General features: G+C 37.3%; 1 protein-coding gene across 1 annotated transcript; it reads left to right on the top strand.

The window, feature by feature from the left end:
• Window positions 1-7,538: 7,538 nt before the first annotated feature.
• LOC121052789 (probable polygalacturonase At3g15720) lies at window positions 7,539-12,417 on the top strand. Its single transcript, XM_040518661.1, has 10 exons — window positions 7,539-7,634; window positions 9,382-9,522; window positions 9,750-9,878; window positions 9,974-10,144; window positions 10,385-10,417; window positions 10,541-10,748; window positions 10,846-10,927; window positions 11,069-11,180; window positions 11,272-11,388; window positions 12,148-12,417. The coding sequence occupies exons 1-10, from the start codon at window positions 7,539-7,541 to the stop codon at window positions 12,415-12,417; spliced, it is 1,359 nt and encodes a 452-aa protein (XP_040374595.1).
• The last annotated feature ends 1,578 nt before the right edge of the window (window positions 12,418-13,995 follow it).

The following is a 13,995-nucleotide window of genomic DNA, read 5'->3' as shown; positions in this document are numbered from 1 at the left end:
GAGAACTTGTCGAAGTCGGAGGCAGGGCATCGGAAGACTTAGATAACAACTAAACACCTCCAGCCCATTAATCAAGTTGGGTCAATGCTAAGAAGTTGCCCCAAATAGGGAAGCAAACCTTCCCACATTGAAAATAACAAATAAGCAGGGTCTCAATAAGTGCTATAAAAAAACTCACAAAATGCCAAATTAGGTAAGAATGGTCTATTCTCTTTTCCGTATCATTACTTGTCAACATCTTCACCGATACTAACTTAGGTGTAGGAGGGTTATAGGCTGGCAACCCTGGTCTCCCTCTGATATTTGTTCTTCCTTGAAAGGTAGCGATATATCGGCAACATAAGAGGCTCTGTGTATTTTGGATAACCCTGACTGTCAGTGGTGATACACAGAAACAACAAACGTTCTTTATTTGTGAAAGTCACATTTTTCATTTCAAATAAGTATGCCAATCCAACTCTGTTAAGTAAATTCATGAATGTATAGCTACATACCCTATTCAATCATTTTAGTTCAATATTAAATACATTCAACGTGCTCATTTATTTGAAAATTAAAACACTGAACTTTCCATGTATGATCAAATTTATTGTGGGGGTTGTTTAAGGTCAACCATTATGAATGAAGGCAATCAAAAGTATCTAAATGCAATTTTTTCTTTTGAATAAGAGAATTATCTTCATTGATTGAAAAATTACATTTGGTTACAATCTGATTGTAGAAGATCCAGAATGCAATATGGAGGTGCATGAGACCAAATGGTATTGTAATTGTCTTCAAAGACTAAACTAGCCCATCTATGTGCTACTGTATTGCAAGTTCTTGGTGCAAAGCGTATCTTTACTTCGATCTGAGCCTTTAGAGCTATGCGTATATCATCTAACACTCCAGGAAACTCAAGCATTTCATACCCTGGGTTGGCTATATCACTAGTGGCTTCCAAGCAATCTATCTCAATTACGACTTCTTGATTAGGGAAGGACTGAAGTAACTGCAGCCCTTGTTTCACTGCTAACAGCTCAACATGTTTAGCTGATGCAACATTGCACAGTGGTAGTGCAAAAGCTGCTTTAAAATGGCTTTGCTCATCACGCAACACTCCACCAAGACCTCCTCTGGTGTGATTTGGAAGAAAGCTTCCATCCACATTTAATTTCCAGTTTCCATTCTCATTCTTTTTTCTTTCTTTTTTTGATCGAAAATGAATTCATTCATTTATCAAAGAAATACTACATCAAGGAGTATATAGTGGCCTCATTAAACCCACCACAAATCGATTGGGAAGAGTACCACACTCCATTTTAACTTCATTACAAGGACTCATAAACTAGAATTGGAATAAGCCAATCTGGCACCATCCTCCACCAGTAAGTAGGGAAAGGTAGGGATAACGCGACTTTTGCCACACAATGAGCAGCATTATTACACTCCCGTGGGATGTACCCCCAACCACAAGACTAAAAAGAACTTAAAAGTACCTTGGCTTCATCAACTAGTTTCCATTCTCATTCTAGATGCAAAAATTAAATGAATAATGACCTTAGAAAATAAAGCGAAGAGAATAATCTCTTTTATGGTCTCGGATCATTGTATGGGGTGAAAAAAAAGAGGATTAATTTCAGTTTACCCCCCTGAGGTTTGGGGGTGTTACCCCCTCAACTCTCAATTGGGGGTGTCACCCCCTCGACTCTAAATTTTGAATTTTTACCCCCCAAACTTTCCAATTTTAGTCAGTCATGTCCAATTTCTCAGATTTCATCCAAATTGGACGTTAATTCTGACACTCTAACCCACTTTGAAGCCGTTTAAGGACATGACACCCCAGAACCTCAGGGGGGTAAATTGAAATTAATCCAAAAAAATATTTAAATTAAGGAAACTAATTAGCAATACATACATGTCATATGAACCAATAACAGTAATCCAGATCATCATGTATAATTGTATATACTATGGTTTTGGACCATAGAATAATTTTCAAATGAAGATTCAAAGTAGGGGGCGTAATGACACATTTTCTTTATTACAAAATGGAATTAGCCACGAGCTCATAATGTTAAAAGTAAAAAAAAAAAAAAAGACAAAATACTGTTTACTCCCTATACTTATAGGGAGTCGACATTTCAGTCCCTCACCTTCCAATTTCACCTCAAAAGTCCCTAAACTCTCTAATTTCACCCAATAGGTCCTCGCCATCCAAATTGTCTGTAAAATGGCTAACGTGGCAACGTTAAGGCGACACGCGGCAAATGTAAGGTGACACGTGGTGCCATGTAGATTGTAAATTTTTGAAAATAACCCTGCCTCTATTTTACGATCGTGTGGAAGTGATATACCCAAATCCCGTTCGTAATCTCCCAAAAAAACCCTAAATTTGAATTTCTGAAAATGGGAACACCATCGCCTCCGTAATCAGAGAAAACCCAGAACCCGACTCCGTTGAAAACCAAAAACCCTAAAAGAGAGTCGGCTTATCCACCATTGTTGTTGGGTAAGAAACTGGAACCCGAGTCGACGAGGTGAGAGACGTATATTGGGCGGTGACATGGTTGTGAACGACGTCGACTTGTGGGTACCTAGAGCTACAGACGGGGAGAAAGAGAAGGATGAAATCCCTAATTATGGTATGTTTCAACTATTTAATCTTCAACACCAATTGATTGAAGATGATGAATTTTAGGGTTTTGAAAAACAAAATTGGGGGTTTATAAATTCTAGGGTTTCTGGGTCGTGGAAGGATGTATTTGATTATGGTTTCGGGTTTAGGGATGGTAATAGCTTTTGGGTGGTTTCTGTTGGTGCGGTGATGGTTTCGAGTCCTAGGGTTTGATTAAAAATTGAGGCTATGTTATGCTTTATGGCTTTCTGGGTTTCGAGATGGAAGCTTTGTGGTATTGCTTTGTAATTGAGACTATAAGAGTGTGTGGGTGCTATTTAAATCACATTTGCAGTTAGTGGTGGTTGAATTTGCTGGATTGGCTTTTAATACTTTGCAGGTTGTGGGTGGAGGTGGGACTTTGGCTTTTAATATGAGTTGTTTATGTCTATATCTTTGTTGTGGTCCTAGTATGTAGTAAAGAAAGAATCCCATTTGTCTTTGTCTCCCATGTGTGAAGAATGTGGTCTGGAAAGGGTTTATGTTTGCTTGCTTTCCTTTTCTGTTTGGGTTGTAGCATGGACTAAGCTACTTTTTCATTGACCAAATGCGTTGACTTACTATTTTTGATTGACTATATGCATTGACCAAGTGTTTTTCATTGACAATATGCATTGACAATTTTTTTAAAAAAAATTTAGGTTGACTAACTGTTTTTATTGACAATTTGGATTGGCTAACTGTTTAACATCGTTGCATTTGCAGCTCATCCTGACTACTTTACGCTGAAAGTGTATCCTGGAGGGTGCTTTAGTCAGGGCACGTATGTTGCTGGGAAGGTTGATTTTTATGACAACGTAGACAAGGACAAGATGTCCCTTGTGGAGGTAGACAACATGGTTAATCAGCTCAATCCAGCTTATAAAGAGCAACAGATCGATTATTGGTATAGATGCGGTGATGAAGATGATGAGTTGATGAAGCTGGAAACAGATCAAGATGTGATGATTATGTGTACTGTAGTTCCTCATTTTAGGTTATTGATTTTATATTTAGACCATATGGAGCTCAAAAGGGTGTTTGGGGAAGACGATGAAGACATGTTCGTGTTTGATGATTTCTTTTTTAGTCAAAAAGGTAGCTCTGGGGTCGTGATCGAAGAACTACCAGATGAACCAAGGAAGACTCCAAGTGTTGTGATTAAAGAGATACTAGATGAACCAATACGGGGCAGCAGCAAGGGGGTTGTGATAAAGGAGGTGGATCCCGACCATGTACCTACACAAGCAAGCACAGCTTGTAGTCTTCATCTAAAGGAAAAGGGAAAACAGAAACTATTGGAGTATATTCCAATTAGTAACCATCAGTCGAGTGGAAGAGACATGTCAAGTGGTGGAGGGCCAAGTAGTGGTGTAGGTCAGTCCTATGTTGGAGGACAATCAAGTGGGTTAGGTGTAAGTAGTGGTGTAGATAATGACAGTTCTTGTCTACAAGATGTGGATATCGATTACTTAGATGCAATGCAATCTTTTGGTGGTTTTGGAGGTAATGAAGAGGAAGGAGGTAGTGAAGATGAGTTTTCTGATGACGATGGCAGTGAGGATGATGATTATGACCCTTGTGTTGATGATGAGGAGTATGCTGAGTATGGGGATGATGATGATAATGATGCATGGATGGAGGATGTTATGCATGAAGAGACTACACAAGGAACATTGAATAAGGGTTTAGGACAGCCTACTGAAAGGCAAAGGGTGGAAGAAGAAGTGAGAGAGTTTGTTGATAATGAGGACATGTTTGGGTATGAGGATTCAGATGATGAGAGGATGGGTTTTACCATCAATTCTGATGGGGAACTTGAGGATGGTGGGCTTGAGTTCAATCCCAAAGTGGACATGAAGAATCCAGTTTTTAAGTTGAAACAGAAGTTTGCCACAATCCAAGTCTTGAGGGACGCATTGAGGGAGCATGCTATTAAAGGTGGCTGGGAGTATGTATTTATCAAGAATGACAAGACAAGGCTTAGAGTTGTCTGCAAGGAGGATAATTGTCCCTTCTTTCTGTTTGCTTCTAAGATGCAGCATGAGAGCACTCTCATGATCAAGTCCTATGAGCCTACATATAAGTGAACAAGGAAGTTCAACAACAACATGGTTAAGCTAAGATTTCTGACAGCAAAGTTTAAGGATCATATTGCTGTTAATGAGGATGTGAAACCAGGTATGTGGTTCAGTTCCTAATTTTAACATTTGTGTTTAATACTTTTTGTGTACTGATTAATTGTGTTTCTTAGTGTAACTTATGCGTACTGTTTGATATTGCAGAATCTCCTGCTAAGACCATGTCAGCAAGTATTAGAGCACGGGTTTCGAAGTCCATGGCATATAGAGCTAAAAGGGCTGCTCTATTAGAAGTTGAAGGTAGCATAAAGGAGCAATATGCTGGGCTGGGTGATTATGGGAGGGAGCTTCAGAGGGTTGACCAAGCCACAACTATTGACATTAAGTGTGGTTTCCCTAAGGGTAGAAAGAGACATGTCTTCAAACGAATGTATATTTGCTTGGGTGCATTGAAGAGTGGCTTTAAGGCAGGTTGTAGATTTGTAATTGGATTGGATGGTGCCCATCTGAATGGACCTTTTGGGCGGCAATTGTTGATAGTTGTTGGTGTTGATGCTAATAACACATCATGGGTGGTGGCATGGGCAATGGTTGAGTTGGAAACAAAAGATGCATGGATTTGGTTCTTGGAGTTATTGGTTAAGGATCTGTGCATTGAACATGATGAGAGGGGTTGGGTCTTTATAAGTGATAAGTGGAAAGGTTTGATACCAGCTTTTGAAGAGGTTGTCCCAAGGGCTCACATCAGATTTTGTGTGAGGCACATGTGGACAAACTTCACAAAGCTATTTCCTGGAAAGGTCATGAAGGATCAGATGTGGGCTTGTGCAAAGGCAACCACATTGCCTTATTTTCAGAAAGAAATGGATGAGATGTTAGATGATGATGCTTACAAGTGGATGACATGTAGTTCAATATTTTTGTGTTTCCATGTTCCTTTGATCTTTACAAATAGTGATTATTAACCCTAAACTAATTGTCCATGTTGCAGCACTCGAGAGACCAGCTATACATTGGTGCAGAGCTTTCTTCAACACCGATGTAAACTGTGACATCATGATAAACAACATTTGTGAGAGCTTCAATGGCTGGATTTTGGAGGCTAGGGGTAAGCCCCCTGTAGCCATGTTTGAAGAGTTGAGGGTGAAGCTAATGAAGAGGATTGTTGCGAGAAAGGAAAAAATGGAAACTTACCATGGAAATATTTGTCCCAAGCCAAGGGCTGTTATAGAGAAGAACAAGGAGAAGGCTGCTGTGGACTGCATTGCAACCTTCAATGGTGGAGACATTGCTGAGGTTGAGAATATAGAGGGCTCGAAGAATGTGGTGAACCTTGCGTTGAAGACATGCACTTGCAGGAGGTGGGACTTGACTGGAATCCCCTGCAAGCATGCTATTTCTGCCATATACATGAAGAGGGAATACCCGGATGACTATGTGGCACCATGCTACCTCAAGAAGACCTATATGAGCATATATAGCAACCTGATCCAGCCTGTAAGTAGCATGGACCTATGGTTTAGAGGTGAAGATACACCTATCTTACCACCTCAATATTCAAGGCAACCTGGACGCCCAAAAACAAAAAGAATCAAGGATGCCTCAGAAAATGTCACAAATGGTAGTGTTAAACTCGGAAGGGTACAAAGATCATTGAGGTGTAGCAATTGTAAACAGGTTGGTCATAATGTAAAGACATGTAAAAGACATCTGCCCCCAAAGGAAAAGAAGGCCGCAACAATGAATAAGAAGAGGAAGCACAATGAGGAAACTGGTACATCCCAAAATCAGGTAAGAAGTTGTGATTTCAGTCGTGTATTTGTGGTTTCAAATGTGGTTCCATCGTTGCAATTAACATGCTTATTATTTGTTGCAGTCCAAGAAGGCAAATAAACAGTCCTTCACCAAGAATGAATTGAGGCAGAAAGCAAAAGAGAGGGCAGAGTACCAAAGGGTAACATTACACTCTCCTGTTCTAGATGGATATGAATTTATATGTACTGCTTTTCTTTTTAAAACTCTACTCATGTACTTGTACTGCCATAATGTGTATGTGTCCAGAAAAAGATTGCTGCCTTGAAGGCATCGAGGTTGGAAGAAAATAGGTCTGCCCCAAAGCCTTCAAGGGCTAAACAAGCTACATCTGCTAAGCAAAGTTCAAGGGTTGTACCAGCTGCATCTGCCCCACCTTCTTCAAGGCCTGTGCAAACTGCATCTGCCCCATCAGGTTCAAGGCCTCCAACCTTCTAAGGCATCAAGGAAGCAGGATGCAACAGCCACAAGGTCATCTCAAAGGATCTGGCAAAACTCAGGTAAAGGAAATTAGTGTGGAAATTTCTAAAAGACCTTAGCAAGCACAAGAACACATTTTATGCATCCTCTTTTTGTGCAACCTTGTGCTGTGGCACTTGGTTGCTAGCTCTAATCTTTTGACAAGATGATTTGAGCTATCTTTAATTTAGGGTTTAGGAGTACTTGAACAATGGTTGAGGATGTAATGCTCCAATTTGTATTTTTGTTGAATTTGGGCACTGTTTATTAGCTTGCTATTGCAGCAAAAAGAATGTATTTTGAGTTAATCATGACTATGGTTGAATGGTTGCTTGGTTGCTATGTATTTCATCATCAATTTATGCTATTTCAATTAGTGGATGCTTGGTTGGGTTATTATTTGTAGAAAACTAGCATGTACTTGGGTTCTGATCTGTGTTCCCAAAGAGAGGTAAGAGGTGATTTGGGGATTTGGAGGCAATCATTGACATGTATGGAGGGGAAAAAATGGAAAAACCAGCCAAGGGTAAATTGGACTTTTGAACCTTCAAATGGAATGCAGATCTGCTGAGTTGGCAAACAAATTTCCGCCACGTCAGCAAGATAACGGACCTTCTGACGGAGACTGGACGGCGAGGACCTATTGGGTGAAATTATAGAGTTTAGAGACTTTTTAGGTGAAATTGGAAGGTGAGGGACTGAAATGTTAATTCCCTATAAGTACAGGGAGTAAACAGTATTTTGTCCACAAAAAAAATTAAAAAAAAAATAAAAATAAAAAATATATATATATATATAGGCCCGTTCTAGAGATGAACTCTTTACTTTAAGAATTTGAGAATTTTTACTATTTTACACTAGTATATGACATAATTCAAGGATTTCAACTGGCATGGTGATCCTTTAGATTCCTATACAAGAATTGTGTCTACAAAAAATCAACCAAATCCATAATCATATGGTCATTCAAAATTTTATAAACAAATGTAGTCTGTTAGATAAAATTAAAACGAACATTTTGCTAATCAAATGGTTAAACATTTCCGATTTGACTAATTTTTTTTAAAGTTTCCTATGTGTGTATGTAACTAGAGAATAAATTGTTTAGATTATTAAACTATATGCTAAAATTTTCAAGTTTATGGAGGTCCTCTCTAGATATATATATATATATATATATATATATATATATATATATAATCTATTGGGGTGAGGGAGAGTGCGGGGATCATCTGGTTTATGTTAGGTCAGAGGTACGTACGATCCCTTATAGTAAAAGTATATGTGTGTAATTAAATTCAAAATTGCATTTGTCTCCTCAATTGCTACCTTCAGTTAGTTTTGTGGTTAATTCCTTATAAGGTCATTCGATGACCATCATTAACTAACTGGTCAATATGTCATTATTAGACACCAAAATAATGGTATAAGTATGTTAATGGGAAGTTCTGAATTATATTAATGTACCGATATATTAAGTAGACTTAGCTCGATATAGAGAAGTAGACTAGTTTGATACAAAAGCAAAATAGTTATAAATTCGTCTACCAATACAAAGAGTTAATCTATCTCTAAATCTAACTAGTTTACATGATGTATCGGTATATTAGTGCATCGTAGATGAACCTTACATTAATAAGCGATCAGAAGATTGAATTGAAACATATATGTACCTTCTTTATGATGATTAATGTTGAGATACCAGTTAACCTAATACATCCGCCTTAAAAAATGTAAACATTCCTTCGAGTTTATCCTTAGTAACAATAAATGAAAAAAATCCATGGATATTAGCAATTCCCTAAATAGCAGAAAAACCAATATATTTATGGTGTGTTGCAACGTTGTAATAAGGGTACTTTTAGGTTGATAAAACACAGTAATTAACTAATTATTATATAAAAAAAATGAATATCGGGAATATAAAGGAAAATTGATCGAGACAACGGAATGAACATCTAATTTAGCTAAAAATAAAATCCTATTATCTTACTAAAATAAACAAAATTTTAGTAGTCAAAAGATACAATCCAAATGAAGAACAAATGCAGACTTGTAGTATGTATTTTGACCGAAGAAACGTCTAATTAAGGATTTTAGACTAATTAACTACTGTATTATGTATACATAGAACTATACTTATTAGGTATATAATCTTTCCCAGCAAAATAGATTAAATACATGCATCGCCAACTCGAGCGAGACTATAAGAAGGCTAAGAAGACTTAATTTTGTCTATTGTAGTATTGTCTTGTTATTTTGATCGTTTGGGTGCACACACTGAGAGAAAATTTACAATGGTATATGCTATTAGCACTAGGTGTTACTTCTTTTACCTCCTTTCTCCACCAGCTCAAGTATATTAACAGTTATCCTTAATTTTCCTTTATGCAGGGTCTTCCTTCACTACTTAGCTCTGTTGTGCTTTTATGGATTGTTGCTTCATCTAGTTTTGGCATTGGGTATGGCCAAACTGGTAATCTTAGTGTACTTGATTTTGGTGCCTCCGGCGATGGCGTAGGAGATGATACCCAAGTAATAATTAATTTACCTTTTATTAAACTCATCATCCTAGGTCCTAGCTATGCTTTCTAGCTACAATTAAACACATTAATTAATTAAAAATGTCTTATTAAATCAATCACATAATCAACGACTTACACATTATGGTTTGTGTTTTGAGTCAACTAACATTTTTGTTACTTCATAGGAATCCTTAACACATGAAATTCAAGCTAACTGCATCTCTGATTTATATACAGGCTTTCTTGAATGCATGGAAAACAGTTTGTGCGACTGACCAAGCCCTAACTATTCCTGCGGGGAAGACCTTTGTACTCAAACCTCTTCAACTTGTAGGTCCTTGCAAATCCAGTAGTGTTGTAATTCAGGTAATCAAAGTGTGCGATTGGTATCTTTATTCAAGTAATTATTTCTTCTCAAAATTAAACTGTATGAATAATTTCTTATAATCCCCTATGGTCAGATTGATGGGAATATTGTTGGTCCATCCACTCTTAGCGAATGGGCAGACGTGTGCAAAATGGGACAGTGCTGGCTATGCTTCCAAAACGTGAAGGGCCTCGTCATCAAAGGGGGAGGACTTATAGATGGCAAGGGTTCAATTTGGTGGAACCAAAAAACCCAATCCATAAATGTAATAAGTCTATAATTTCCTTGGTAGAAACCGAATCTATCAAAATTACAAATTAACAAATTGATGTGCCATATTATAACATAATCTCTATGCCCATAACGGTACCATTGCTAGAAACCCATATTTGATAAAACATGTATAGATACTATATGCATATGCATGAAATGCATTCACCATTAATCATTATTTCTACTTAATAAGAAAAACGATTGAATGACTTTTTTTATCAATTAATTTCAGGAAGAGACTAAGCTGAGTTGCGGAGCACCCACGGTAATTTTCTTTTCCATAAATTAATTAGACTACATATACAGGAATTAAGATGAGTACGTACAATGTGAATTTAATTTTGAAGTTTTCAAGAATTGTTTTAAGAAATATTTTTATTTCATGCAGGCTTTACACTTCCACAAATGCGACCAACTTCAATTATCTGGATTTACTTCCCGTGATAGTCCGAAAGGCCATATATTTATACATAGCAGCAATGATGTACGTATCTCAAACATTCATTTGAATGCACCGAAGAACAGCCCAAATACTGATGGCATCGGCATCTCTTTATCAAGCCGAGTAACTATACAAGACTCTTCCATTGGAACTGGTAATTCAAGTTGAAGTTACTATGATCCTCCTCTTATTGAATTAATAAGCTAGCTCAATGTAAAATATTACTTACTTATTTCAATTAATTACGACAGGTGATGATTGTATTGCAATTAAGGGAGGGTCTTCTTTTGTAAACGTAACTCATGTGACATGCGGACCAGGTCATGGTTTCAGGTAGCTAAACCTCCGGCCTTTTTTGTTGGTTATATTGGAAGGAATCGAACCTCCTGACCTAACCTAATCCTAAAATGTAATGTCCCTTAGAAAAACAATAAGAATTTTTCGTCATTTTAACCCTCTATGTGTTTTCCATAGTGTGGGTAGTTTAGGACAAGCTCCAGCTACTCCAGATAAAGTCGAACAAGTATACTTTCAAAATTGTATCTGTGACAAAACGATGAACTGCGCAAGAATCAAAACATGGATGGTAATAACTTCAATCAAATTATTAATTATGAATTTCGTAGACTTATTGCATGTGTTTCTTTCTAATAATTTCTTTACTGTTTTCCTTAAAGGGAGGATCTGGGAATGCTAGGGCGATTTTCTTCAAACAAATGACCCTTAAACAGTCAAATAATCCTATTGTGATTGATCAACACTACTGCGATGGTGCAGCTAATTGCGCAGCTAAGGTAAAAGTTTTTTTTTTTTTTTTTTGAAAATAAATAATCTAAATTATATAATTATTTATAATACGGATATGGTCAAATGCCATCTTTTTTTTTTCAATTATTAGTAAGATTTAATTTCCATTATTATTATTATTATTATTATTATTATTATTATTATCTAATCATAGTACTTGTTCATTTAAAATAAAAAACAAAGCAAGGAATTTGTGTAGCTTCTTTAAGTAGCACAACAATAGATACCTTTATGAGAAATTCTTACATAGGGCAAACGTACCACGCAGCAGTAGGGCAACCCAATCAAAACTCAGAAAATTTTAAATGTGTTCTGAAACTATGTTTACTTATTAAAATTAAATACCCAAAACAATCTCTTACATGTTCACTGATTGGACAGCCCTACCAGTCACGTGGTACGTTTGCTCTACGTAAAAATCTCTATTCATTGACCATGTACACTAAAGAAGATTAATGGCATGGATATGAATATATCTGATTGAAAAACCGAAACTAGAAGGCCGCAATTGAAAACAGCTATACTCGGGATTAGTATATGCAAGTAGTTTCATTGAGGGAATATTCATTCCATAGGGCAAGAACTCATTTTACTCTGATTTGTAAGGAAGCGTACATCATGTACGATTTTTTGTCACAAGTTACCATAGCTTTCATTTTGATCATAAAGCTTTTCTCAAGTAAATGATTGAATTGCATATCATCTAATGTTTTGTCTTTTCTTTTATTATGGACATATTTATACAGACTGGAGCGGTGAAAGTTAGTGACGTAACTTTCAGTGGCTTCACTGGAACTTCAGCAAGTGAGCAAGCAATAACACTGAATTGCTCCGACTTGGGTTGCACCAATATTTTGATGGATCATGTCATCCTAACCTCCGCAATCGGAAAGCCACTTCGTTCTGTATGCAACAAGGCCAGTGGGAAAGCTAGTTTTACTTCACCTCCCGTTCCTTGTCTGTCGTCGAAGCAATCCCTGTCACCAACAATTGCACCAATCTCAATCACAAATTAAAGCCAAACCATTCTTATTGCGACAATCATGCCAGTATAAAATCAAAGTTTCACTATACTTCTACACTTAGGATCCTTGCCTAATAATTGGTCAATTTAGAATTGATCAATCACCCGTTTGTTTTTCATATTTGGAAAAAGGTGTATTTTTTTTAATTAATATGTAAGAGTCTGGTTTTGCTTGTAGTCGCCCAGAAAATTAATATATTATGTCCAACTGGAAAAAATAATCATGCAACCATGAAATAGTAATTGTTGCTCTAACATCGACTACCTTATATGCATCGATGCTCGATCTATATAGAAAAAGTTTCCAAAGTTTATTGATTAATTGATTCCACACCAGAAAATGAGTTCAATCTGAGTTCACAAAATAACAGCACTTTTGCGAAATCCTAATTAGACTCCCTTAGCTGTACATACCTCAGTAGTGAATTAGATTTTTTTTCTTCCTACATCATATATGAACTTCTGCTAGCTGCTGAAATGCTTCTAATGTTGTTGCAAAAAAAGCCTTTGTTCCCTTGCATTAAGAAACACATGCGTTCAAACTGGAATGTCATGTTTGGATAGTTATAGGAATTCCTCGGCATGCTCATAACAAACATCTGAAGGAACATATGGAAAAACTTTTTTGACAAGGCCAAGAGGCCTAAAGTAAGCTTCTGTGCACTGCATTAATTCTTAATGACCTCATGAGGACCTTGTCGTCCCGGCCTTAATCTACACGGCAACCACTTCTTCCATCTGGTTTTACAGCAAAGGTCCCTGGGGCCAATCCCAAACGACAATTTGCGACACTAACATCAATCAAGTTGAGTGAAAATCTTCAGGATATATACTGGCGGGTATGCTACAATAGTAGTCTGCAGTCCTCTTTTAATGGAACTCGCGGGTATGCTAGTTGGATTGGCGACTCTGGACAAGCACTATGAAAAGCTTCTATGGACCCTTCTCTCCAATTGACTTATTATAGAGAAATGCTCCTTGTTCATTTTGCATAACCAGAACCCACGTGCTTAATTTGCTCACATCCCTTAATGCGGGATTGGAAGTTCAGTGGATACAATCCCTTTCGATATTGCACCACTTAAATATCTCGTAGCAATTAAAGACACATTCCTTGTTGATACATTTGAAGCCTTCTTGGACGGCTGGACGCATTTAGAGCAGCTAAGGAAGTTTTTGATATGATCTCGATAACACGGTCGAAAACATTAGGTGTTTGAGGAAATGGTTTTTGAGCGATCACATTGCGTCCAAATGAAGTCACTAGTAATTGTTTTTAGCCACCCCCAATAGCCACGTCTAGCCGTGGGTAAATAGCGGTTTTGTGGCAGTTTGGAGGTCCCTGTAGCAGTCAAGGAGTTCTGAATCCCAGCGATGATCGGAGGTGGATACAAGCAAAAGGCATTCCGCTCAAAGCGACTCGTTTTCAGCATATCCAATTCTAACAAGATGCGAGTGAAACTGTGAAAGGATCCCTGAAACTTTGGCTCTACTGCTCTCAAACTCAAAGCAAGCTAGGTTGGTTGTGTCTTGAACTAAAATAAAAGAACGAAGGCAAAACAGATATCAA

Source organism: Rosa chinensis, chromosome 4 (genome assembly GCF_002994745.2).
Source record: "Rosa chinensis cultivar Old Blush chromosome 4, RchiOBHm-V2, whole genome shotgun sequence".
NCBI lineage: Eukaryota > Viridiplantae > Streptophyta > Magnoliopsida > Rosales > Rosaceae > Rosa > Rosa chinensis.
Note: the sequence above shows the minus strand (reverse complement) of the source record. Positions and strands in the feature narration are given on the sequence as shown.